General features: G+C 41.6%; 1 protein-coding gene across 1 annotated transcript in view; it reads right to left on the bottom strand.

Annotated features, from left to right (window-relative positions):
* LOC149216681 (LOW protein: ammonium transporter 1-like protein) overlaps positions 1–27,270 on the bottom strand; it is a 143,607-nt gene extending 116,337 nt beyond the window's left edge. Inside the window, exons 1-2 of the mRNA XM_089392824.1 lie at positions 26,808–27,270; positions 26,648–26,707 (exon numbers count right to left, since the gene is read on the bottom strand). Of these exons, the coding sequence (XP_089248950.1) occupies positions 26,648–26,707; positions 26,808–27,083 (336 nt within the window). The 5' untranslated portion in view covers positions 27,084–27,270. The remainder of the gene's footprint in view (positions 1–26,647; positions 26,708–26,807) is intronic.
* Between the last annotated feature and the right edge of the window lie 604 nt (positions 27,271–27,874).

Raw genomic sequence — 27,874 nt, 5'->3', positions numbered from 1 at the left:
TGCAAATAACTAGCTTTTGGTGACAAGCCTACCAAACTAGCTCATAAACTAAATAACAGGCCTCTCAAGAAGTCGAATGATCAATAATACATGTCGTTGCGCTCTCTAAGAAGCCCAACGAAGTCAATAAGTGCCATAATGATGAATAAGACTTTCAAAAGTAATGGACAAGGGGTTGGCCCCTTGTTCTCCACATAATAAACCTGTGGTACTCCCAATGGGTGTGAGGGCACACAAGTGACCTCATGGGTCTCCAAGTAAGTCGAAGATTCATGTAGACCATCTGTAAGGGCTCAGATGATGGTGTAAGTAATGCCACATCAGCATACAAGTCCTGGGTCATTTTCCAAGTGCATGGTACACCTGTGGGGTTGGCTGCGCAAAGGTGAAACAAGTGCCTCTTCCTCGTTCAATAGGTGAATATCGAGCAATCTATGAACATCTTTGGGGACCATGGAGTGTTGTCTACTGCTGTGGAGGCCCATAGCTCTCAACACACACCCTACATATGCCAATGTAGCCCTCTGGAGGGTTAGGACCCCGTATAGGGAGACCAAACCCAAAATGGAGACCACCTACAATCCGGAATAAGATCCAATGCATCCCTTAGCCTTCTAGTACAACAAGTCATCAAGGAAATTGAGTAAAGGAGCTTAAAAACCATGGACAACGGGTGGGAACTTCAAAATGGCATGCCCTTCCATAGTGGGCTTTCGCATGTGCTAATGTCTCCAAGTTCCAAATGGGGTTAACCAAGTATCATATTAGGTGGTTTCTACTTCTAAAGGGGATAGTATGTCCAAGGTACATCCCTTAAAGGGTGGTGGCATGTGATAAAGAGATGAATGGAGTAGGGGATGAAAAGGGGCAACCCTAGGCCACATGCTGGAGTACAAGGGTAGTTAATAAAAGGGAAGCCCACACTTGGGTATTTAACATATAGGAGGGAGAAATCGTGGTACATGAGGTGCCCCGGCCTTGATTTTTCCACCCTTCTTCATATGCCTTTTGCCTTTTATGATTTTTCTTTAATTGACTGCTTGGGGCTCAAGGGAAAGAGCATGCAGTGAATACCCCCTTTAAGGTAGGGCGGTTCATTGCCCACCAAGGGTTGGGACAATCATGGGTTCCTGAATCATAAAGGAGGTTCATCTAGGGCCTGTAGGAACCAGAGTGATGGCCATGATGATGGGGTAGAGCTCATGTATTGGATTTTGCCCACATGCTAAATGTTTTTGTCCTGACCATCTTTTACATTTTGTGGTACATTTTCCTGTTGAATGTGGCCAATTATCCTTTTACTTTTCTTTTCAGCTGCATCAACCTCTGGGGCATCATTCCAGGCCTGACCCAAGGTGTCGGCAAGGGGAGGGGGAAGGCTAACCCTATGTGGACCCAGTAGAGGAATGTGGACACAGATGGGAAAAATGATGAATGGGGTTATGTTTAATTATGGTATGTTCTATGCTTAGAGCAGTTTACTTCTTTTCTTCTTATTAGCCACAGATTAGCAATCACATATATATTAAGTAAAGTGTAGATAGAACATTAAACGATCAACAAAAAACAAGCCAAGACAAGAGACACAAGATGTGGCAGCTAGCCAAGGACAAACCCTAATGCGGGGAAACCCTTTGATCAAATCTTCTTTTATCTTCAATAGTTCAGCAGAGAGAAATAGTACAAAATCAGAATTCTGTAATTTTATATTAGCAACAGCAAACCCTAAATCAGCAAAGTCAAACTTGGTCAAACGAGTTGAAACTAACCTCCAATATGCTTGGTCAATTTCTGGTCAACTAGCCCTCGAACAACCTAAAGAAACAACCCTTGAACAGCCCCAAAAACACAGTCAAACTGTTGTTGACTGACGTCAACCTGCTGCCCAAAACTAGGGCAGTTAACGTTGGTCAAACCAGAGGTTAAATTGCCTCGATTTCTGTGCCAAAATCTGCGGCCTGCCTAGGAGAGGCAGCCACACCAAAACCGCACCCTTGATGAATCAACACTTGGTCAACACAAGTCAAAGATGCCTTCTGTTGCCTCAGTCAAACTTGGTCAACACAGTGAACAATTTATGCGTCCTCTTCCCTGCGTCCTCTTTCAGCGTGTGTCTTCTTGCTTCCCACGTGTGAGAGATCCTCTTCCTTGTGTATACCCAATGATACAAGGAGAGAGAGAAGAATGAGAGATTATGAGATGAGTTGAAATGAATGAACCTCACTTGTATTTCTATGATTTGTGCCACACATTTAGTTGCTGGCTTGCCTTGACAATTTGTCAAGTAATTACAAATAAATTCATCTTTCCATAAATACTTGTCGAAATCGGATGATCTTTAGATCAATCCTACACCTCTCGACAAGAGGAATCTAGGAAAAATATCAGCTGCCATAAATGAGGTGACCCACATGGAGTTTGGCCCTAGTTGCCAATTTTAACATTCCCTCTCAACAAGGGAGAACTCCAACTTCAATCCGTTTGACCGTCACTACTATCCCAGCCATCAAATGCACTGCCCTGCACTGCTTGGCCTTGCTCTGCTCTGCTCGAACTATGAAGAAGAAGAAATGATCGAGGATGTATCATACCATCCTCCACTGACCCGAAGTCAGTCTCAGAGTGTGTCTGTTAACACCTAATCCGAAACGGATGAGGTGAAGCCGGACAGTCATCTAGAAGATGAACTGATCCGTTTCTCTTGTATATAAATAATTGTTATCTAATGTGAAATATCAAGTTGTCTTGCGTTCATCAATAGCTGGAGTTACCCAGGCCTGACATGGTATCAGAGCCCAGGTCCCCTAAATTAGCTGTAACTCCTGCCTCTGCCTCTGCCTCTGCGCTCTCTGACCTGAATAGTCTGCCGTCTGCCTCTGACATACCTCTGCCTCTGACATACCTCTGCGCCTCTGTGCGGTGAGCGTGGAATACGCTGCTGTATGTGAGCGTTTTGTTTTGAGAGAGGCAATCTCTCGACCTGGTGCGCATCCGGAGAAAGCAAACGAAGTCCGTGAAGATAGAGACTGCGTTTGAAGAAATCTGTTTGGATTAAAACAGTGGCAATCTCTCGACCTGGCATTAAAATTGCGGTATAGTTTTATTGGCATCATTTTATAAGCCTGCGTATCATTTTATACGTTTTTCTGAATGTTGTATACACCACACAACCTCTCACTTGGCTTCCTCATGACCTCCATACCCAGTCGACTCCTTCTCTCGGCTCACTGGTTTCCATAGCATCCTACAGTCATACTTAACACTCTGTCATCTGCGCCATTGCAACTCTATTATATACCCGCGCCATTGCACAATACAATGCTTCCATCCACGCTGCCTAAGTTGCCATCCACACTGGTCTTGTAATCTGTCATTGGCGTGTTTCTACATAATAAGTTAATATGGTTTTATGAGAGAGTTTGTTCTTTGCAAGAATCCTTTCTGTCAGAAGAAAAATTGCTTCATGTTGATCTTGGCTAGTCTCGGTGGCCGGTTCTCTGCATACAACCGTGAATGTCGAGGAACTTACTGTTGCATCTAACTGATTCAGTGGCATTGCATTATATGATCTGCGAGGGTTCGATTCCTCTTTGGGCCAAATCTGTGACTGCATTTTTTATTTGAAGCCGTGGACTGCGTTTTCCTTATTTAAAGACAGAACTGTGTTGGCGGTGCTTGCTTGCTAATTGACTGTGACTGCATTTTTTATTTGAAGCCGTGGACTGCGTTTTCCTTATTTAAAGACAGAACTGTGTTGGCGTGAAGACAAGGCCGACACCTGTGTAAATGACAAGGCCGAGATTGATATACCAAAGCGTTTTCATATATATATGTGAGCGCCCTTTTTATGGCTAGAACAGTGATATACATTGAAATATGTGTGAAAAGTAATATGTATATGAGCGCCCTCCTTTTTTACAGTGATTTTCATATGAGTGTCTAAGCAGTGACATATATATATGCGCCATCTTTTGTTCAGGAGTGATATATGTAAACAGTCATATATATGAGCGCTAATTTTTTTTTCTCAGATATTGATATATGGAAAAGCAGTGAGGGTCCTTATTTTTTTTTTAAACAGTAATACAGTCATATATGTGAGCAGTCTTTGAGCAGTGAACAGTGTATTGAGCACCCTTGTTATATATATACTGTTGCATAAGGCAATCATATAAGGATTTTTTTCTCTCAAACAGAAGTATTTTTTGGCAGAGATTTTTTTTTTTTCTCTTCTTCACAGAATGCATTCAATCATTTCAATGGTCGGAATAGTTCTCACTGGCAAGGAGAACTATTCTGAATAGTCTCGGATGGTGAAACACACCCTCATCTACAATGAGCTGTGGAAAGGAGTGTGTGTCGGAGAAGAAGACAGAGACCCTGTGCAGCCCACATCAGACAAAGAACTCGCCATTTGGGAAAACAAGAACAGCAAAGCCTTTGCATTGATTGCAGCATCTGTCAATGAGGAAGTAAGTCGTCATATTTCCTGCTATTCCACTGCTTTTGAAGCTATACAAAAGCTGAAAGAACTCTATGATACACATTCTGCACTTGAAGTTGTTCAGCTCATGATTAAACTCTTCACTCTTGAACTGAAAAATAATGATCCTCTTGCTCTTGCATCTGAAATAAAGTCTATAATGCATGATATAAAATCCACTAAGGTTGAGCTGGATATCTCTCTTATTGCCTTTCTCAAAGCACTCTATCCTACCTACTCCAATTATCTTGAGTCTTTACAAGCAAATGGAAACCTTAAAGATATAACCTTTGACTCTCTTGTGAAAAAGTTTGCTGAAAGAGAGAAAGCCTTTGGAAAGAAAACAGTCCCTGAATCTTCTGAAGAGACTGTTTGCCTTGCTCACAAAGAAAAGCATCCTGCTCCAGATTCTGCAAGAGGAAGAGGTGGACGAAGAGGAAGAGGAAGATACTTCAGAGGCAGGGGGGCAGACATTCTCAAGCAGAAAAGGCAGATCTGCATTGCATTCGCTGCAAACGAAATGGATCACATGATGCTTCTACATGCAAGCTACCATGGGACAAAGTTGAGCAGAGAAGAAATCAGCAGAAAGGTAAAACTGATGACTCAGACAAAGGTAAAGCACCCGAATCTGCACACTATATTGAGGCACAATGTAATATTGGAGTAAATGAAGATTTGTTTAATGCTGCACTTGCTTCTTCGAAAAATGACTGGTTGCTTGATTCAGGAGCACCCTGTCATATGACTCATAGGAGAGATTTCTTTGAAGATTTCACTAACAATGTTGATGGAGCAGTATACTTTGCAGATCAGTCAAAAATCAAGCCATCAGGGCTTGGCACAATCAGGCTTAAACTGCCTGGTCTTCCAGACTTTCTTCTGGATCATGTTCTATATCTCCCACAGCTGAAGAGAAACTTGCTGTCCCTGGTCCACATCCGCCAGCAAGGTCACTCCATTCACATGTTTGATGGCAAGCTTGAGGTAAGAAAGGCATCTGACCACTCACTTGTCATGAGGGGTATAGAAGAAGAAAGACTCCTTAAACTGCAAGGAACCTCTGCTCATGCACAGCATTTCTCATATATTTCTCATCATGAAGAATGTACACTTCCATCAAGTTTATTATGGCATGCTAGATTTGGGCATTTAAACTATGATAGTCTCCGCTTGTTGAAGAAAAATGGTGTTGCTGGTTTGCCTACAATTCCTAGAAAACATAAACAATGTGATGCTTGCATTCTAGGAAAGCATAGCAAACAGTCTTTTCATGATTCACATTCAAGAGCACATAGGAAGCTTGAACTTATTCATTCAGATTTATGTGGTCCAATGCCTGTTCCTTCTGCAAATGGAAATAAATATATCATGACATTTATTGATGATTACACCAGAATGTGTTGGGTTTACTTATTGAAGAACAAATCTGATGCTTTTCAAACATTTAAGAATTTTCATAAGTGGATTGAAAATGATGCACAATCTCATATTGGGTCTATTCGCACTGATAATGGAAAAGAATATACATCAAATGAATTTGAACACTATCTTCGCCAACATGGAATTAAACATCAAACAACTGTGCCTTATAATCCTCAACAGAATGGTGTAGCTGAAAGAATGAACAGAACAATTTTGAATATGGTACGATCTATGCTTTTCTTCAAAAATGTAAAGACAATGTTTTGGGCTGATGCTGTTCTATGTGCTGCATATATAAAGAATAGATGTCCATCTAGTACTATAAGAAACAAGACTCCTTATGAATTGTGGTATGGACATGTTCCTTCGGTAAAACATCTCAGGATATTTGGTTCCACCTGTTATGCTTTAATACCAAAGGTACATAGAAACAAACTTGGTGCAAGAAGTCGTAAGTGTATCTTCCTGGGGTATTCAAACACATCTAAAGCATACCGCCTTTATGATGAAGTACATAAAAAGTTTGTTTTATCTAGAGATGTCATTTTTCTTGAATCATCCAAATCTGACAATGTTGTTGAGCGGCAACTTGATCGCTTGGATAGATTCACAAAGCAGAAATCATTTCAAGAGTTTGATAATCAGATTCCACATCTTGAAGGGGGGATTCCTATACTAGATCAACATGTGGAATCTTCTTCTGAAGAACAATCTCCCCTGCATGACACTCCAACAACGGATGATGCTTTAAGTGATGTAATTGATAGAATTGGGAGACTCAATCTTGATTCAGACCCAACTCAATCAACAGAGCAGCCTGGACCATCTCAGAAAGGTCCCCCAAAGTGGCTGACAAAGACACTTGAAAGTGTTCATCCTGATGAAATTGGAAAAACAGGAACCCGAAATTCAAATCGACAAGATGGAGGTGATGTAGATAACTCTAATTCACCTGTTGATATGGATGTTACTTATGATTGTGAATTGAACTTGTCTACAGATTTTGAACCAACTTCCTTCAAAGAAGCTGCTTCTCATGATGAATGGAAAGAAGCAATGCGGAAGGAGTATGATGCCCTCATAAAGAATGGCACTTGGAAGCTGGTTGATCCTCCATTTGGAACCAAACCAATTGGCTGCAAGTGGGTCTACAAGAACAAGTACAAAGCTGATGGCTCACTTGACAAGCACAAAGCTAGGCTTGTGGCAAAAGGTTTTGCACAGAAAGAAGGGGTCGATTACGAGGAAACTTTTGCTCCCACAGCAAAATGGGCCACCATCCGGACACTCTTTGCACTAGCTGCTCAGAACGGTTGGAAAGTCCATCAAATGGATGTAAAAACTGCATTCTTGAATGGAGATCTAAAAGAGAATGTTTTTATGTCCCAGCCTGAAGGATTTGCTGTGAAAGGACATGAACACAAAGTATGCAAACTTGTGAAGTCCTTGTATGGCCTCAAACAAGCACCACGAGCCTGGTATGAAAAACTAACTGAGCATCTTCTGAAACTCAACTTCAAACATTTTGATCTTGATGATGCAACTTTATTTGTCAAGAAAGTTGGCAAAACAGTTGTATATCTTGTGGTATATGTAGATGATCTTTTAATGACAGGGAACAATGAAAGCTATATTGCATCCATAAAGAAAGAATTAGGAAAAAATTTTGAAATGACTGATTTGGGCTATGTTCATTACTATCTTGGCATTGAAGTAACCCAACATCCAAAGTCCATATTTCTTTCTCAAAAGAAATACATTGGAGATTTGTTATACAGATTTGGCATGACAGAGTGCAATCCCCTTTCTACTCCAATGGAACAAAACTTGAAGCTCACATCTACTGAAGGAAAGGAATTTGAGGATGCAACAAGGTATAGACAGCTTGTAGGAAGTCTCATCTACCTCACTACTACCAGACCAGACATTTCATTTGCTGTTGGAATCCTCTCCAGGTTTATGCAAAAGCCTTGTGAGGGACATTGGTCTGCTGCAAAAAGAGTTCTAAGGTACTTGAAGGGAACTCAAGACCTTGGAATCAAGTATACACAGGTGGACGACTTCAACTTGATTGGATACTCTGATTCAGACTTCAATGGAGACAAAGAAACTGGGGTATCTACTTCAGGATATGCTATGAGTCTTGGATCAGGAGCTGTCTCCTGGAGATCACGCAAACAATCAGTACCAGCGGATTCCACAACAGAAGCAGAATACGTGGCAGCAGCTGAAGCAACGAAAGAAATTGTGTGGCTCAGGAAAATTCTTGAAGATTTGCAAGTAAAACAAATACAATCTACTCCACTCATGATTGATAACACATCTGCAATAAAGTTGGCCAAAAATCCAAAGTTCCATGATCGTACTAAGCACATCAATACTAAATATCATCTGATCCGACATCATGTTGAGGCCAAAACAATCCATCTCCGTCATTGTTCCACAAACGAACAAATTGCAGACATCTTCACCAAAGCGCTTGGAAGAGAAAAGCTTGAAAGATTCAGAACGATGCTTGGACTCACCAACATCCCTTCAGATTAAGGGGGGGAATGTTAACACCTAATCCGAAACGGATGAGGTGAAGCCGGACAGTCATCTAGAAGATGAACTGATCCGTTTCTCTTGTATATAAATAATTGTTATCTAATGTGAAATATCAAGTTGTCTTGCGTTCATCAATAGCTGGAGTTACCCAGGCCTGACAGTGTCATACCACTCTCACTGATCCCAAATCAGTATCATTGATCCTAGATCAATGGAGGTCATCCGTGTCCATTGATAGTACTACTAATGGTCCCTAACCCCATTTCCCTAATCATTGATCAGATGAGAGGTACTTCCCATGAGTCCCAGACTGCATGGGTAGGATGCCTCGACAGGAGAACTAATCATCCTGTCCATAGGAGAATGAATCATCCTGTCCAACAGTCGTCACAGGAGAACTAATCATCATGTTCCATAGTCGCCAGGAAAACTAATCATCCTATCCTACAGTCGCCACGGGGTGTCACAAGGGAAGGTTGAACCTTTCACCCTGTACATAGTGCACCACCAAGGGATGGTGAGTCGCCCAGTGATCACATGTCGCTCCAAGAAGTAGCCCACGCCCCCTGGAGCTCCCAGAGCTCAATACATCATACTCGACCCTCATAAAAGGGTCTCTGAACGACACCAAGTCGTTCTCGGAAAGTCAAGAATTTGACCTTTCCCAGGGGCTTGTTAAAATGTCAGCGACCTATTCGTCTGTACCGATATGTTGGAGCCTTATTGCTCCCCGCTGCACCATATCCCGAATATAGTGGTACCTGATATCAATATGCTTGGAGCGATCATGAAATATGGGATTCTCTAATAAACGAATCACGCTTTAGTTGTCACACAGGATCACGGTGGTATCCAATGTAAATCCAAACGGCTCATTAAAGAGCTTTCGCAACCGGACCGCCTCACAAGAGGCCATACTAGCAGCGATATACTCTGCCTCGGCGATGCTCAAAGCCACCAACTTCTGCGTCCTGCTCATCCAGGATATCGAGGCAAATCCCAAAAAGAAACAGCACCCGGAAGTGCTCTTTCCGTCCACCACACTGCCTTCCCAATCAGCATTGGTATATCCATGTAGTCTCACATCTCTGGCAGTGTATCTCAACCCATGAGTGATTGTGCCACGAAGATATCTCAATAGATTCTTGGCACCAATCCAATGTGAGTGGTGAGGCTCAACCATATGTTGACTCAACATGTTGACTGCAAAACATATATCCGGACGAGAGTTCACCAAGAACATCAATGCTCTGATGAGTTGACGATACTCGATAGCATTTCGTAAAACAGGTCCAACAGCACTATTGCTTAACTTCTTGAAGTCAAGCTCCATTGGGGTAGTCACTGACTTGCAGTCCACCATACTGAATCTCTCCAATATCTTCACCACATATTTTCCTTGAGATAGGAAAATCTCCCCTGGCTTCTGCCAGACTTCTAGTCCTAGGAAATAGTGCATCAATCCTAGGTCCTTCATCTCAAATTCAGAAGCCAAGTTCCAACTCCCTCTTACATTTGTGAATGAGAGGGTCTGCACCTATTAGAAAGAGGTTGTCAACGTGCAGCACCAATATGAGAGGATTGTCATCTTCAACCTTAAAGTAAAGGTTAGGGCCGGCTTCACTCCTAGTGAATCCCAGCTTCATCAAGTAGCTTCGATCCTCTCATACCACGCTCAGGGTGCTTGCTTCAGCCCATAGAGGGCCTTCTTCAACCTGCAAACATGAGATTCTCGATCATGAATCTCAAATCCTTCAAGTTGCTCCACATAGACCTCCTCTTTGATCGAACCATGCAAGAACGTGGTCTTGACATCCATTTGATGTAGCTTCCATCCTTGCGAAGCAGCAAGGGCTATGATCAACCGAATGGTGGTATATCGGGCAACAGGTGCAAATATCTCGTCATAGTCTATACCTTCCTTCGAAGAGAAGCCACGGGCAACAAAACGAGCCTTATACTTTTCCGCACTTCCATCAACTACATGCTTTATCTTGTAAATCCATTTCGAAGTGACAACTGCTTTGTCCTGGGGTCTGGGGACCACATCCCAAACATCGTTTTTCATAATGGACTCAGATTCCTCAATCATAGCATCCTTACATACTTGATGCTTGACAGCTTCTGTGAATGACGAAGGCTCATTTTGGATGATCGTGCCCATGATGGTCAAGTATCCCTGATACCTAATCGGCTTCTTACTTTCCCAGAAGGTTCCCCTAGGTGCAACGTGCCCTTCAGCATCATCAAGTGTCCCCCTAAGCCATGAAGGCCTCTTCCTAGAAGAGGAAGGCTCTTGCGGAGGGGGATCAATAGGATCCATAGGTTCTTCCACGTCGGGCATCGTCTCATCTTCCTTTGGTTCCCTGGTGTCAGCTTATTTAGATCGCCTTTGAGTAGGAAGATTGTCAACTTTGCTAAGAGCCATATCTTCGTCAAAAGTGACATCATGGCTAATCTCGATTTCCCTTTGACTAGCCACATAGATTCTATAGCCCTTAGTGTTTTCGCTATAGCCCACGAAGATTCCTTTCTTTCCAGATGCACCCAATTTATTCCTCTTCTCCTTCGGCACATGAAAATATACCGGACTTCCAAAAATTCTAAAATGAGATACGTCAAGTTTCTTACCAATAAACATCTCTTCGCAAGTCTTGGAACCCAATGCTTGATGAGGGCATCAGTTTTGCACATATACAGCGGTATTCGCAGCTTCGGCCCATAGAAACTTCAGAAGTCTTTGATTGTGAAGCATAGCACAGACAGCTTCCACAATCGTACGATTCTTCCTTTCTACCACACCATTTTGCTCAAGAGTATATGGTGTTGTAGTCTCCCTCTTAATGCCAGCCTCTTTGCAAAAGTCATGGAACTCATTGGATTCATACTCAGTCCCATTATCAGTCCTTAAGATCTTGATCTTCTTTTCGGTTTGATTCTCGATCAAGGCTTTGAAGTGACGAAACCAAGTGAACACTTCATCCTTCTTTTTCAAGAAGTATATCCAAGTCTTGCGAAAATAATCATCTGTAAAAGTAAGGTAATATAAATATCCTCCCAAAGAGTTCACAGGCATCATACCAGATATGTTTGAGTGAACCAACTGCAATATATCGGAGGTCCTGCTTTGGCTTGAGGGAAATGGTCCCCTTTTGAACTTTCCTTTGACACATCCAGGACATACACCTTCTTGTTCTACTCGGAACTCGGGCATCCCGTCACCATTTGTCTTGCATTGGATAGAGCTTTATAATGAAGGTGAGCAAACCTCCGATGCCATAGTTCGGACTAAAGTGATGTGTCACAAGACATAACACCCAGCGGACTTCCTCCGACCTGATATAATGAATCAACTCGAAACCCAAGAGTGAAAGCTTCCTTAAAATTCTTTTTCCATACACGTACCTTGCCATCAATGAAGGTTACTTTGTAGCCTTTGTCCTCCATTGCCGAAATGGACACCAGGTTCTTTTTGAGATCAGGTACATATAGGACTCTTGCAAATGAATACCCTGATTCAATTGAAGAGTGATATTCCCTATGCCTTTCACAAGATATTTTGCGTTGTCCCCAAGAACAATTCCAGGTTGGTCTCCTTTTCCATCAAATTGGAGAGAGTTTCTTTGTAACCAGTGAAGTGCCTTGAGGCACCACTATCAATAAGCCAATTTCCCAACAAGTCCAGGGGAGCAGTAGTAGAGAGGGTCGCTAGTAGACAATATTCATCTTGCTTATTGTTAACAACATTAGATTCATACCTGGAATTTCTTGCCTTCTTGAAGGGTTGTCCTCTTCCTTGATTTTCGGCATTTCTTTTACCTCTACCATTAGACCTGCCATTGCTTTGATTGCCTTGAGAGTGATTTTGGTCATCATCATGGTGTGAGTCCCTTTTATCAGGACACTCCCTCGCATTTTGTTGCAATTGTAACATCGACCTTTTCTTCCACCCTTTGGTCCAGCGTTTCCTTTAGCCCCAGAATTGTTTCTTCTTTTAGCATGAGAAGAAAAGGCAGAGAAATGGCCTTTAAGTGTGGGCATTTCTTGCTCTTCCATCCTTGTCTCTTCTTGAATACATCTAGCCATCAATTCCTCAAATACTGGGATGACATTATTGTTGAGAAGAGTAGTCCTGAATATATACCATTCAAGTGGCAGTGCTCCAAGAGTTGTGATAGTCATTTCCCTGTCAGGAACTACTTCCCCAATAGATAGGAGATCATTCTTGATCTCGGTGATCCGTAAGAAATATGCTTGCATACTCTCATCTTTGCCCTTCTTAATTTCCTTCATCTTATTTCTAAGGAACAGAACTTGATTTGCATCATTAACTTTAAATAAACTGACCAGTCTATCATAGATTTCCTTGGAGGTTGTCAGCTCGGAAACACAGGCCACTAGGCGCTTGCCGATAGAGTCCCAGATGATCTTCCTTGTTTTGTCTTCTCCCTTGGACCACTTGCTTTTGGCAGCAGCAGATGCATTTGATGGAGGCGCAACAATATTTCCTCTTACATGGTCCAAGACTTCCTGATCTTCTAAAGTCAGATCGAGAGACATCTTCCATCCGTGACAATCAAACTTCTCACGGAGCTTGTCTTCGGCGGGGAAGAGTGTTGAGGACCCCATGAAGGTTTTAGGATAGCCTTGCCAACCTTCTCTTCGGTGATTGCTCTTGCTCTTGCTTGGGCTTTGTCTTCACCTCAGCTCCGATACCATGTTTAATTATGGTATGTTCTATGCTTAGAGCAGTTTACTTCTTTTCTACTTATTAGCCACAGATTAGCAATCACATATACGTTAAGTAAAGTGCAAATAGAACATTAAATGATCAACAGAAAACAAGTCAAAACAAGAGATACATGATGTGGCAGCTAGCCAGAGACAAACCCCAATGCAGGGAAACCCTTTGATCAAATCTTCTTTTATCTTCAATAGTTCAATAGAAAGAAATAGTACAAAATCAGAATTTTGTAATTTTATATCAGCAGCAGCAAACCCTAGATCAGCAAAGTCAAACTTGGTCAAACAAGTTGAAATTGACCTCCAATATGCTTGGTCAATTTCCGGTCAACTAGCCCTCGAACAGCCTGAAGAAATAGCCCTTGAACAGCCCCAAAAACACAGTCAAACTGTTGTTGACTGAAGTCAACCTGCTGCCCAAAACTAGGGCAGTCAACGCTAGTCAAACCAGAGGTCAGATTGCCTCAATTTTTGCGCCAAAATATGTGGCCTGCCTAGGAGAGGCAGCTACACCAAAACCGCACCCTTGAGGAGTCAACACTTGGTCAACGCAGGTCAAAGATGCCTTCTGCTACCTCAATCAAACTCAGTCAATGCAGTCAACAATTTCTGTGTCTTCTTTCTTGCCTCCTCTTTCAGCCTGTGTCTTCTTTCTTGCGTCCTCTTTCAGCCTGCGTCTTCTTGCTCCCACGTGTGAGAGATCCTCTTCCTTGTGTATACCCAATCATACAAGGAGAGAGAGATGAATGAGAGATGATGAGATGAGTTGAAATGAATCAACCTCACTTGTATTTATATGATTTGTGCCACACGTTTAGTTGCTGGCTGACCTTGACAATTTGTCAAGTAATTACAAATAAATTCATCTCTCCATAAATACTTGTCGGAATCGAATGATCTTTAGATCAATCCTACACCTCTTGACAAGAGGAATCTAGGAAAATATCAGCTACCATAAACGAGGTGACCCACATGGAGTTTGGCCCTAGTTGCCAATTTTAACAGGTTATAATGAGTGGAAGGGGAGTGATATATGTAGATGGGGGAGCGGGACCACGCAACCAATATCAAGGTTTCCCATGTAGTACTGTCCCTAAAGTCCAAAGTCAGTAAAAGAGATCCCATGGGACTAGGGTCCAAGGTTAACATCCAAAAGAGGTCAAGGGGACGAGCACAGACCTAGCCCACTCTTTCCACCGAATCCCCCCATTAATCCATGCCCAAAAGTATACATGACAATCAAACTACAATACTCAATTGTCAAATGACAAGACATACCTTTAGGTTCAGGACGCCCACCTTCAAACATACGATCATAACAGATAGGTGAGGGACCACATGGTTGGCTCAGGTGGCAAAGAAATGGCACAACGAGCTAGTTGGTGGCTGCAAGGGGTTGCTAGCTGTCAGGTGAGGACCATCTTGGAGAAAAAAATTCTCCTAGGGATATCACCCACAAAATGGTGGGTAACAAGGTGATCTCTAGTCTCCTTGGACTTGTCTTCACCGAGGCTCCAATACCATGTTAAAATTTGAAAGTTCTGTGCAGAAATTTAAAAATTTATTTGCAGAAACTTAAAAGTCCTATGCAGAAAACTGAGTGTACTTTGCATAAAACTAAATGGAAATGAAAATACTTGGCAAAAAGTTGAATGTACATTGCAAAAAACTGAATGTACTTTGCAGAAAATTGAATGTTCTATGTTGTTGCAATTACTTAGAATGCAGATTTCTTCTTCACAACTTTTCAGATCAGCAATTGTAGATAGAACATAAACTTAAGGATCATATGAAGACAGCTAAGCACAAATATGAGATATTGAGAGTTAGGTCCAATGACTAGGGCAAAACCCACAAGGGGAAAACCCAAATGATTCTTCTTCTATTAGATTTCTTCAATTGTTCAGCAGAGTACGAAGAAAGAGAGAGAATGAAAATGAATAAAGTCACCAATGTCTGATCAACTTGCAGCTGAAGTGCTCTTGCTTTCTGCTTGAATATCTCATCCTTCTCTTGATCAGTTCTTTTTCTTCACACTTTCTCCAACTCTTCCCTTGCTCTTACTCTTCACTTGATCTCACACTTCTCTTGCACACACTCAACGCTAGCTCTCCTTCACAATGAACATGCTACATCAACTCTCACTTGCTCTTGCTTAAATAGATGAAAAAGAAGAGGAGTTACAAAATAAATTTATGCCTTGAGCCAATAATAGGAGAATCGAATTCCATGAGGGAGGAGTTACTTGAAAAGAAGTGTAACTCATCCCAAGAATAGAGATAGAGGTACACATGTCTTGAGGAGTTACAATTCGAAATAAGGAGAGAGAGAGAGAGAGCTACACTTATACATGAGAGAATATTTGGTGAGAGTTAGAAATCGAATTGAATGAGAGAGTTATAAGTGCATTTAGTGAGGAGGAGTTTCACATTTGCCACACATTAAATTAGTGAGGGAGAGTTACATTCTCTTAAGTGTGTGGAGTTACTATTTTATTCCAAGAGAGAGGTTCAATTTGCCAAGAGATACTCAATTTAATTTAATTATTTCATGAGAGAATTCGTTTTTATTAATCCATTAAAGGAAAATGACTTTAGACTATTTTATAGATAATAGTATCATAATAAAAATAATAGCAATAAGGATAAAAATATTAATTATTGACTTGTAAAATCATGATTGATTTGATTTTAAAATGGATTCCATATGTCAAGATTATCCTTGATCATTTAGACATGACTTTCTATTTTTGGAAACTCACTTCCAAATTGAGATGTGACTTACTATTTTTGGAAAGTCATATTAAAATTGTTAAAAATGAAATTTTATTATAGGTGGTTAAACAAAACTAAAAGATATGATTTCTTCTAGGGGAAATTCATACCTGAGCTATCAAATTTTAACAAATTTGGAATAAGATATAAAATTATATTTTCTCCATATGAAGTCTGATGAGGTTGGAACCACTCTCAAACATTCTAAGTCATTTCATGGTAATGTTAAAAATTTAGGTAAAAGGATGTAAATGAATGAATATCACTTTTACTTTAAGAATTTAACATTACCATTAGGGAGCATCAAGGGGCACCTTGGCAGTATACGGAAATCATAGTTCCTCACATAACAGTTTGAAATTTCCAAAAACAAAAAACAAAAAAGCCCAGCGGAACCATGTGAACCGTCCACCTTCTCTCAGATCCGCTCGGGATCCGTGGTGAATACACGCCCAAACCTCCCTAGATCCGCAGTCGATCCTTTCTGGATTTGCAGATCGGGCAGTTGGAACCGTGGATTGGGCCCCCGCAAATTCGATTTTCCAAGAATCGCCAAAAAATGGCAGAACCGCGGATCCGATTTTTGGATCCGCAGTTCCACTAGAGGATCGGTGGCAAATCTATACAGGACGCGATTCCACCTCCTCATCCTTGGGGAGGCGGGGGATCCAGCAACATTGGATACCAATAAACCTTAGACCTGTGGGAAGAATAACAGGCTTGTTTCATGCATAAATCTTGGACTTGTAGTAATAATATTTTGACCTGTGATCTGTTGCATTTAAAGTTTGCAAACATACCTCAATTTAGACAAAAAGGAACCTTAGACCTATGCCAAAATTTCAAGAACTGCTTTACATGTGTTTGCAGAATCATATGACAGCCACATCTAAGTTGTCACTTCACTGATAGAAGGAGACAACAGCAGTAAAAGCAAATCTTGGACAGTCATTTCTCATCTTTGTTGAAGGTGTTTACAACAGTCTTGAAGGGCAGGAAGCATTGACATATTTTTGGAGCTGACTTGAGATCATTGTTGGAGAACTACTAGAAGCGCTATTGAAGGACACTTAAGGAGATTCTGAAGACTGTTGTGTATTGCAGAAGCATTGAAGGCAACGCTAAGGTACTTGAAGAAATTCTCGTAAATTCTTGGGGCAACTTATCGACACCTTAAGGCATTATTGAGACATCTGGAAGACCTATAGGATCTGATCTTGGAGGTAGCCTTGGAACCCTTGTTGAAGTCCTCATTGAGAAAGTCATCGAAGAGAAACTTTGTTGAAGGACTTAAAGTCTTGTGGACAACCTTAGACCTATGCTTGAACATCTTCTTGAAGATCTTCTGAAGACTTGCTAAAGACTTGTGAAGAATTATTGACTTGTGAAGCATTCTTGAAGATTTGGAGCATACCTTGGAGAAGCCTTCATTGTCTTGGAAAATTCTTGGAGTAGCTTATTGAAGATTCTTGGAGATCTCTAGAGCATGATTGAAACCCTCATGGAGTGACTTTGAAGGAAGTTGCTCAGGTATCATGAATATTTGTGGAGATGCCTTTTGTGGATCATAAAGTTGTCATTAATGAGTTGAGGGTATTGGAGATTGATTGAGGTCATTGTTGAAGACATTGTTAAGGACTGTTGTAGAAGATTTTAGGAAGCTTTGAAGAGCCATTAAACCTATTTTGAAGAAGCTGAAGCAGATTGAGAGAGTAGGAGCCCTAGAGGTTAGGAGTCCTAAAAAAGACAAGGTTGGAGCCTTGTGGAAGATAAGGTTGGAGCATCGTGAAGACCAGGTTGGAGCCTGATAGATTGAAGATTGGTGTCTTCACCTAGGGTTGGAACCCTACAATTTTTTTTTATTGATTTGGATTTGGGATTGGTGTCCTTAGGGTTGCAGCCCTAGTATAAATTGTTGTACAAGTTGGAGCTTGTGATTCGTTGTAAAGAGGATTGGAGTCCTCACCAATTTCTTGTTAATAAAATCATTTATCTATGTGATTGTTCATTTTGTGTTTTATCTAAGTGATCTTAACTGGTAAAATAACAATTGTAAAAGAAATATTGATTCACACCCCCCCTGTATTTCCAACAGAGAGTTCTCAAGTAAAGCTATATGTCAATCATCATATGGAAGTTGGTTGGATGGTTGATCAAAAAGGAGAAAAAAATTCTCTTAGGGGTTACCCATTTTTATCGGTAACATGGCCCTCATTTAGCACAAAGGAGGTTGTTGAAATTATTGGTATTCTTCACTTTTGGCCACAATTGACCACCTATTTTAGTAATGTGTGTGGTTCCAAAATCAATATTGGGTTATGCATCCTCTCCCTCATCTATAAAATCAAGCAATTCATTCTCTAATAAAGTCAACTTGGTGCCTAAGGGTATTTCTCAAGTATTGCACTTTTTTCTTCTAGGGTTGTTTTTTGCTTATATTTTCTCTATTGCAAAATTAGGGTTTATGTTTGATTCCATTCCATCCTCTATATTTTGTGAAAACTCCACAGTGCCTTAGACAAGGAAAACTTCACTCAGTGATCATGGGGCTAGATCAAAGGCAATCAATGGAAGCTCTCCTAGCATTTAGAGCCAAAGAGACAAGCCTAGTGATGGATGTTTGATTGCTCAACCTAGGCTAGAACGCAATGTTGCACTGAAAGCGGGTACATCTTTGTGTCCTCCTAAAAGTGTGTAGCCTTGCCATGGAACAAGAGGATGAGCACTTTCCCATTAATATGGTATCACCTAGGTCCAAATTCCAAGGTTTGGGAGTTTCCATGGCACTTAGCACCTACAGTCGTCAAGATAAGCTATAAGTAGGCATGATCAATGTTGATTTGGGGTAGCATTGGATGTGCTCTAGCCACAAAAATTGGTGGAGAGGCTAAAGCGCATGAGATCTCCAATACCCAGAAATGGTTTGGGCAGAATCTAACCAGTTTGGGAGATATTAAAATAATTAATATTTTTAATGGAGTCCCTAAGTCTAAACTTAGGTAAAATAAAATATTAATGTGAATTAATATAAAACTGAGTTAGAATGGTCCAAAAGTCATGGATCAAGCCAGATCTAATCTTAGTCATTAATTAGGGACTTAATCTTGGCCGTTGAATTGTCAACGAGAAAAGTATAAGAGGAGGCTTGAGGGTCACTTGGAGAACACACCAAGTTGATCAAAAATTCGATTTTCTGGGGCAGGGTTTACTGAGGAAATCGAAGGAGTGATCAGAGTTGCAGCTAAGGGGCAGTGTATACAGAAGTAGGGAGGCAGAGATAGTACTGGAAGGATTGGCACAGAAGCCGGGAGAGAGGGAAGCAAAGCCAGCTAGAGGATCATGCAAAGCCAGTCAGGGCCCACGCAGAGGCAGCCAAGAGCTACGCAGTGCCTCAGTGAGACAGCGTGGGTGACGCAGAGGCTCTAAGGGCTAACACAGTGCCTCAAGAGGCTGACGCAGGGCGAGTTAGGGTGACGTTGGGCAGACGCTAAGTCAGAAAGGGCTGACACAGTCCCTAGAGGTAGACGCTAGAGATTTCGTGGAGCAAAATAGAAGCTGAGAGCTATGGGATTGTTTATCCAGAGTTTTAACCGGAATATCTGCCTCTGATTGAGAGGTACTACTGCCGAGACTATTCTCTGTTGGGTGAGCCAGTTTTGGCACCCAGATTGTATTTTGAAACTGCTTAATAACTAAAACCCTCAGAGAGCTGCACCGGTTTTCCCGCAGTGGGTTTTTCCGGGGACATTGGTCCAAAACAATGGTGTCACTTGTGTGCTTGTTTTGTTTCCTTCAGTTGATGATCTGTAATGTGTTGAGCATGTACATGTATTTATTTTCAGTATTTACATGGTAAATAACTTGTTAATTTAACAGAACAAGTAGGCAAAAATAAATCAGAAAAGTACATGAAGGGTTTCTAACAATTAGATTTAGAAATTCCAACATGGTATCAAAACATGGTTGCAGATCACAGGAGAACTGAGGACATCAGTCGAGCAGAGCAGCAGCAGCAGAAAACAGTTGTCCCAAGTGACAGAAGTTGTTCCTAGCAGAGAAGCAGCAAGGAAGGGGTGACGCAGTGCCTGCGTCATCAAGTTTGAGCCGGGAAGAGGATCAGCGCAGTGGCAGAGAGGAGCAGACTCGACCTACGCAGTGCCCGGTCATCCTTCTCAGTCAGAAAGGATTGACGCCTGTGAGCCGGAGGTGTGGATTTCGGTGGTGTCGGAATTGCGCAGAGGCTATAAGCTCTAACCTTCAGTTTGTTGGGGCTTAGGAGGCTGTGGGTAAGTTGCAGAGTGAAGTTGGTGGGGTATTGTAGTCAGAACAGTACCTAACAGGGCAAGACCAAGGAGGAGGGAGTTGCTGCCGAGGATTTCTAGCCAAGAAATCCAGATCAGTAGTGCAGTTGCACTAACAATCGAAGTGGGGGCATCTCGACATTGGCAGAGGGGTTTCCAGGAGGGAAATCGAGGCTCAGAGGGAGTCACACCGAGAACTTCCAGGAGGGAAGTAGAGGAGCAGCGAGATGGCAGTGAACGGGGTAAGAGACCAGGACAAACTAGACGAAGCCTCAAACTATATAGTCTAGAAGGCCAAAATCTTATCCGTTCTAGACAGGAACCGTTTCAAGCAATTCGCCTTGAGGACAATAGCGGTCCCAGTTGACCCGACTGATAACAATAAGTACGAGGATGCAATGGCAAGGGCCAAAAGCATCATCCTTGACGGGGTCAAGGACCATGTAGTACCACATATTGCCGAGAAGAATATGGAAAATGAGATGTGGGAGGCCCTAACAAAGTTTGTTAAAATTGGCAACCAGGGCAAAACTTCATGTGGGTCATCTTATTCATGGCTAATAATATTTTTATTAGATTCCTCTCGTCGAGAGGTGTAGGATTGATATAAAGATCATCCAATTCCGATAAGTATTCATGGAGATATGAATTTATTTTGATTATGGAATTATTATCAAGCCGACCTACAACTCATGTAGGCTCAGAAGCCCAACAGTCGCATTTATTCACCCACCAACGTTGTGTATAAATATAAGAGGACTTTTCCTCATTTGGACTCACTCATCTCATCACATCTCTCTCTCTCTACTGCGCAGATATGAGTCTCTTCTCTACTGCGCTGAAATGGGTCTCTCTCTCTCACACATGTGAAGCCGGAAGCTGTTGAATTTGAAGCTGCAACTGCAGAAGTAAAGATTGACTTGCGTGGCCTAGAAGATCTCCTCTTTGGAACTGCGTTGTAGGTTCATCTAAACCTCCTTTGAAAGCCGCAACTTTTGGTGGTGGAATGAAGTCAATCCGACGAACGGTTTGCAAGATATCGACTGCCCTAGTTTGAAGCCGGAAACTGCTGAAACTGAAGCTGCAACTGCAGAAGTAAAGATTGACTTGCGTGGCCTAGAAGATATCCTCTTTGGAACTGCGCTGTAGGTTCATCTGAACCTCCTTTGAAAGCCGAAACTTTTGGTGGTGGAATGAAGTCAATCCGACTGTCGGTTTGTGAGATATGGTCTGCCCTAGTTTGATAATGAAGCCGCTAATGCTGATGCTACTGATCTAGGGTTTGCTACTGCTGATATGAATCAGATTTATTGTACTATTTCTCTCTGCTGAATTATTGAAGATAAAAGAAGATTTGATCAAAGGGTTTCCCCACACATTGTGGGGTTTGTCCCTAGCTAGCCGCCACATCTTGTGTCTCTTGTCTTGGCTTGTTTTCTGTCGATCGTTTAATGTTCTATCTGCACTTTACTTTATGTACATGTGATTGCTAATCGGTGGAATATAATAAGAAAAAGAAGTAAACTGTTATAAGCATAGAACATACCATAACTTAACAAAGTTGTATTAGCATACTTTTGTGCAGAGGAAGATGCTACTAGAAAATCAGTTGTGGTCATACCAGATGGAGAAGGAAGAACAGATCGACACCTTCCTCGGTCGATTGAAGGAGATCCAGGATTAGCTGACTTCCATAGGGGCCATGCCGGATCAAGAATTGATGGTGAGAACAGCCCTGGACACAGTCTCAAAAGACTGGGAGGTGTTTGTCCAGAGCATACTGGGCAGGGCAACCCTTCCAGATTGGGAGGAACTGTGGGCGGCTCTTCGCCAAGAAGAGATTAGAAGGCTGACCAAGGCGGGAAGCAGCGAAAGGGGGTCAGAATCAAGAAGGAGGATGAGGTGGATGTTGCCCTAGCATCTAAGAGAAAGAAAGAGAAACAGAAGAAGAAGGACCTCTCCAAGGTCAAATGCTTCCACTGTGGGGAACTGGGTCACTATGCGATCTAGTGTCCAAGGAAGAAGAGTAAGGGAGAGGCCTTCGAGACCAAAGTTGCGCCAGCAAGGGTGGAGAAGGAAGTGGAGACAGATGATGACTGTGCCATGAGTGCTCGCACGCCACTTGAGCGGAAGTGAGGAGACATCGAGATGTAGTCAGACAGACTACAGGCGATGAGGGGCACGATCCTTGAGGTACCCAACCTCTTGGATTATACCTAGCTACGGGAGCCCCGAAGAAAAGGAGCAGTGCTAGCGGATGCCAGTAGAGACGGATGAGGATGGAGTGATAGAGGGACCTACAGTGCAGGATTCCCAGGACAGCGTGAGGCAGCAATGCGACATGCATGGAGTGGTTGCAGCAGTGTGAGATGCATGGAGTGGTTGCAGCAGCGCAGAGGTCAAAGAGGGAGCACTTGTCAGCGACAGAGGGAGTTTCAGCTTCATGGGTGTCTCTACCCTAATGGAGATGTCAGATTTGGGAGATCAGTTACCTCTCAGTAACTGAGTTGCAATGCAGCAGTTAGCAGTGGCAGTGCTATGGGCAGCACGATGCAGCAGGATGAGAGGGCGTTGTCGTACGAATGCAGCAGTGGCAGTGGCAGGGCCATGGGTAGTAGTACATGATGCAACAGTGCAAATGGTGGGCAGCAGGCCTAGCATCGGCACAAGAACTGATGCTGGATGATTAGGGTGACGCTTAGTGAGGAGTATTATTAGAGCACAGTCCTCGCTAAGAGGGACTGTTGATTTGGGGTAGCATCAGATGTGCTCTAGCCACCAAAATTGGTGGAGAGGCTAAAGCGCATGAGATCTCCAATACCCAGAAATGGTTTGGGCAGAATCTAACCAGTTTGGGAGACATTAAAATAATTAATATTTTAGTGTAGTCCTTAAGTTTAAACTTAGGGAAAATAAAATATTAATGTGAATTAATATAAAACTAAGTTAGAATGGTCCAAAAGTCATGGGTCAAGCCATATCTAATTTTAGCCATTGATTAAGGACTTAATCTCGGCCGTTGAATTGTCAATGAGAAAAGTATAAGAGGAGGCTTGAGGGTCACTTGGAGAACACACCAAATTGATCAAGAATTCGATTTTCTGGGGCAGGGTTTGCTGAGGAAATCGAAGGAGTGATCAGAGTTGCAGCTGAGGGGCAGCGAATACAGAAGCAGAGAGGCAGAGATAGTACCGAGAGGATCAACACAGAAGCCGGGAGAGAGGGAAGCAGAGCCAGCTAGAGGATCATGTAGAGCCAGTCAGGACCCACACAGAGGCAACTAGGAGCTGCGCAGTGCCTCAGAGAGCCAGCGTGGGTGACGCAGAGGCTCTAAGGGCTAACGTAGTGCCTCCAGAGGCTGACGCAGGGTGAGCTAGGGTGACGCTGGGCAGACGTTGGGTCAGAAAGGGCTGACGCATTCCCTAGAGGTAGACGCTGGAGATTTCGTGGGGCAGATTAGAAGCTGAGAGCTGTGGGATTGTTTATCCGGGGTTTTAGCTGGAATATCTACCTCTGACTAAGAAGTACTATTGCTGAGATTATTCTCTGTTGGGTGAGCCGGTTTTGGCACCCAGATTGTATTTTGAAACTGCTTAATAATTAAAACCCTCAAATAGCGTCACTGGTTTTCCCGCATTGGGTTTTTCCGGGGACATTGGTCCAAAAACAACAGTGTTACTTGTGTGCTTGTTTTGTTTCCTTCAGTTGATGATCTGTGATGTGTTGAGCATGTACTTGTATTTATTTTCAGTATTTACGTGGTAAATAACTTGTTAATTTAACAGAACAAGTAGGAAGAAATAAATCAGAAAAGTACATGAAAGGTTTCTAACAGTTAGACTTAGAAATTCCAACAATCAACCTAGTGGGGTAGGGCCTAGGTAAACCCCTTAAGGCATGATGTCTATGAATATTTATCTTGCAATAGGGACCTAACACTTTTAATCAAAATAGCAGATGAAGGTAATCAGGGAGCTTCCAAAATCATCATATAGACAATGACAATTCCCTAAGATCTCAAAATATGGGACACATGGGGATGAAATACCCCCAATCTCAATCTCTTGTAGATGAGATAAATGAAAAATCCTCTTTGTCCATAGCATATAGTGATCAGTCTTGATCAAAATTCAATGAGAGCAAACCCTTAGTGGGGTAGAATCCTAAGGCCATGTGGCTAATGACATCAAGTGTAGTTGAGAAGGATAATTAGGTTGTCCGTTACCTGCAGAGAGCACTTATAATAGAAGGTTGTCTTAGGGCCAAGAACTTGGAGGCTATCCAAGTGACTTGAATACACTAATGGTATATGTCTTCTCTGACCATCCTGTTGATCTCCAATTTTGGAGGCAGGAAGTGGCTAGGGGCATCCAGAGAATATCTAAAATGAGCAAGGCTCTGAATAGAAACATCGACAGACTGCAGAAGCAAAGAGGCTTCCAGGAACCAGCATGGCCTTCATCTTAAGAGGCCAGTCGGGCCAATATCCTCTCGAGAACAAAGGCTAAATAGGACTATCTTTCCTGCCTTGCAGCTGAATCACATATCGTATGACGAAAAAAAGACAAGCTTGAAAATGCATGGAGGTGAAATGCAAATCCAATGGACAGAGTAATGAATCAACTCAAAAACACACAGGATGCAGCTCAGGAGGATTGAACCTCGAAAGAACAATGTGCTTACTTACAAATGGGGAATGGAAATTGCAAGAGGAAACTCTTACTTTTTATCATTGTATTTAATGCCCTGATGCAGGGTAGAAATTAACTGCACTTCTTCTGAAAATTGCAGATACATATCCGCAGCAGGTTAAACTCATAAAAGGTGGGTCATTTTATTGATTAACAAAACCTCCAGAGCTTTCCAGTAACTGAGCCACCTTAGGGCACAAACCTGTGAGGTATGGACTTTGGTTTGCTGGCATCTTTATTGGGTTTGATTCAGTTCTTTCTTTTCATAAATCATATCATGATTCGTGAATTGGAAACGCCATTCCTAGTCATCTAGCAGCTAGCTATAGGGTTTGAACCAAATCCTTCGTATACATTATTGGAAATTCTTGTAATGGATAAGTGTTAATTTATCAGATATTACATGGCTGGTACTGACACATCAACAAAATTGTTCAGTTCATTGGCATTCTATGAGAGTTGGGCAGGATTACTTAACGAGGACAACTTTAGTTTTTTTATTACGATTAAGACTTATTGACAACCATAAGAAACAAGCTCGGTCAGTGAAAGCAGGATGCCATTATAGCCTCCACCATAGTTTTGATTCTTCAAAAGAAGTGATTGGCTCAGTCCTGCAAGAGAAGTGTGGAACAATCATAGTCATTAAATTCAGGTTAGGCAATGGTACAGTGTAAATAATATCCCACATCTTGATAGGTGATGGATTAAAATTAAGCTCAAAGTGTAGTAGACAGTCAATAAGAGTTGCTCTTTCCATAAGCAGGAGGAGCTGATCACAAGACGATTTGGAAAATTAACATAAGGGATCAGAATATCATGCAAAAAGTAGGTGTAACTTCTAAGAAGTGGGCCTAACAAATAAAGTCTTCCAGTCCATCATGTTAAAATCACTGGACCTATTTTCTGGCAGTCTTTCCGAGTTGTAAGCCTCGTCAATGCGGTTTATACCGCATTTCTCATAATGCAGAGAAGCTGTTAATGGTATAGTTCACGTGTTACAGCAGTGCTGGGCGATTTCAACAAGGGGTACAACCAAATGTATTCTTGTTGTAAAGGTAATCTTGAAAGGAGTTCTGTAGCCTCTCTAGTCAAAAGGGGTTGATGATATTTAAGATAAATAAGAGCATTCTTCCCTTCCCTTGAAAAGGGCTCCCTGTGACGTGTGATTCTCAGCAGAGCAAGCAGTTGATTCAAACAATACAATATACGAGGAAACGACCGGCATAGTTAAGATTCTTTCAATTGATTTGTGTCTTTTGACAAACGAAATTTTAATAGTTTTCCATTGGAAGAGCAAATTATTTTGAACCTTCTATCACAGTTAAATAGTATCTGCAGGTCAATCAAGTTTCCAAATTATAGCCATTAACTATAGTCTTTATCAATACAAAATTGAGATAGGTCAACTGCCATCGCTGAGAATTGCAATTGGCTATCCACTAAAATTTCCTCAGCCGTTGAAAAACGAACCATAATACAGGAAAACAGATAAGAAACCAATCAATTTCATCAAGTCGATCACCATTCCAGAAACAGATTAATTAGGTCATTACAATGTTTGAAACATATGCATTATGTTCTGTGAATGCAATGATAAAACCCAATTCCGTCCATTAAAACAAGAGCTTTTTTACCCAGCGGACATGTATTTTAGAGTGCCCATTAAAGTGAGAGACCTACATCGAGACGAAGATCATTGGGCAGTTCAGCCAGATAATCAGGTGGCAGCTCCAGGCTGTCCTGAAATGCAAATACTTATAACATTTAGCATTAATCCTTCGTTCCTGAGACACAAACATATATTCATCATGTACGTGCTTATTTTTTTTATTTTACTTACAGCCAGGTCTTGTAATCTCTGTCTGATGAAGGTCTCTGAGTCTTCATCCAACGGGGTGAAGGCATTGTCGACTTGAGCCTGTGAAAGAGTGGGGCTGTGTCTCCTCTTCTTCTTATGGTGTGGCCTCCAGTGTATTCTCAGTTTTCCAGAAGGTGAGAGAGCCTCTAGGAATCGGACCGGATAAAAACGAGTATGCCTATTGCATCGAGGACTACAAGCACTGGCGATGTTTGTGGGAGGATGCAGATAATGAAAGATTGAGATTAAGTCCGTCATGGGAACAGAGAGGGAATTATTGTGTTTGTATACTATACATCATACATGCATATGTTCCTATATATCCTTATTATATCACCATCGAAGATCAGAACACCAATGAATTGTGTTTGTGTTCTATAGATCATAGATGTATATGTCCCCATTTATCCTATTATCCTGCTATCGAGGATAAGAGCACCAATGAGTTGCTTTGTTCTTAACACCGAGGATAAGAGTACGAAACAAAAAATTTATAGGAATTTTTGGATTGTATGGCCGATCCAGCGTAATATTGGAAACCATAGGTGATGTCAGCATAATATTACAGCGAGGAGAGGAAAGGAGGTTCTACCAGAGGATATGTTTATGAGAAAACACTCAAAGGAGATTGAAGCATAGAAGGTAAAGTAACAGTACAAGATTTTTTGAGAACTGTGTTAATAGAAGGGAAAGTAATAATAAAAGATTTTGAGAAATGTATCAATAGAAAGAAAACTAATAAATATAAGATTGTGAGAATTGTGTTTATAGAAATGTTATTTAAACATCCCGGATTTTGTTAACAAAAATGTTTTATAGAGAGAGAGTATAGTAGGAGAGGTGGGGAGGAAAAGTTATTATTTCTAATATTCATATTTTTTTAGTGAATTTATTGTTGATGAATAACATATGATATTTTTAAGTCGACGATTTAGTCTTGTACCTTGAAAAATTTATGGTTTATCTGAGGATCAAAGATGAGTGTACTAATCAAAAGTATATGCAAATTTGGATAGAAATGACTCATCAAGCATGATATTGAAATCATA

Source organism: Pinus tabuliformis, chromosome 1_1 (genome assembly GCF_031772625.1).
Source record: "Pinus tabuliformis cultivar Carrire ecotype Pingquan chromosome 1_1, CPIR1, whole genome shotgun sequence".
Classification (NCBI taxonomy): domain Eukaryota; kingdom Viridiplantae; phylum Streptophyta; class Pinopsida; order Pinales; family Pinaceae; genus Pinus; species Pinus tabuliformis.
The sequence above is the reverse complement of the archived record's forward strand: the minus strand, read 5'-3'. Positions and strand labels throughout refer to the sequence as shown.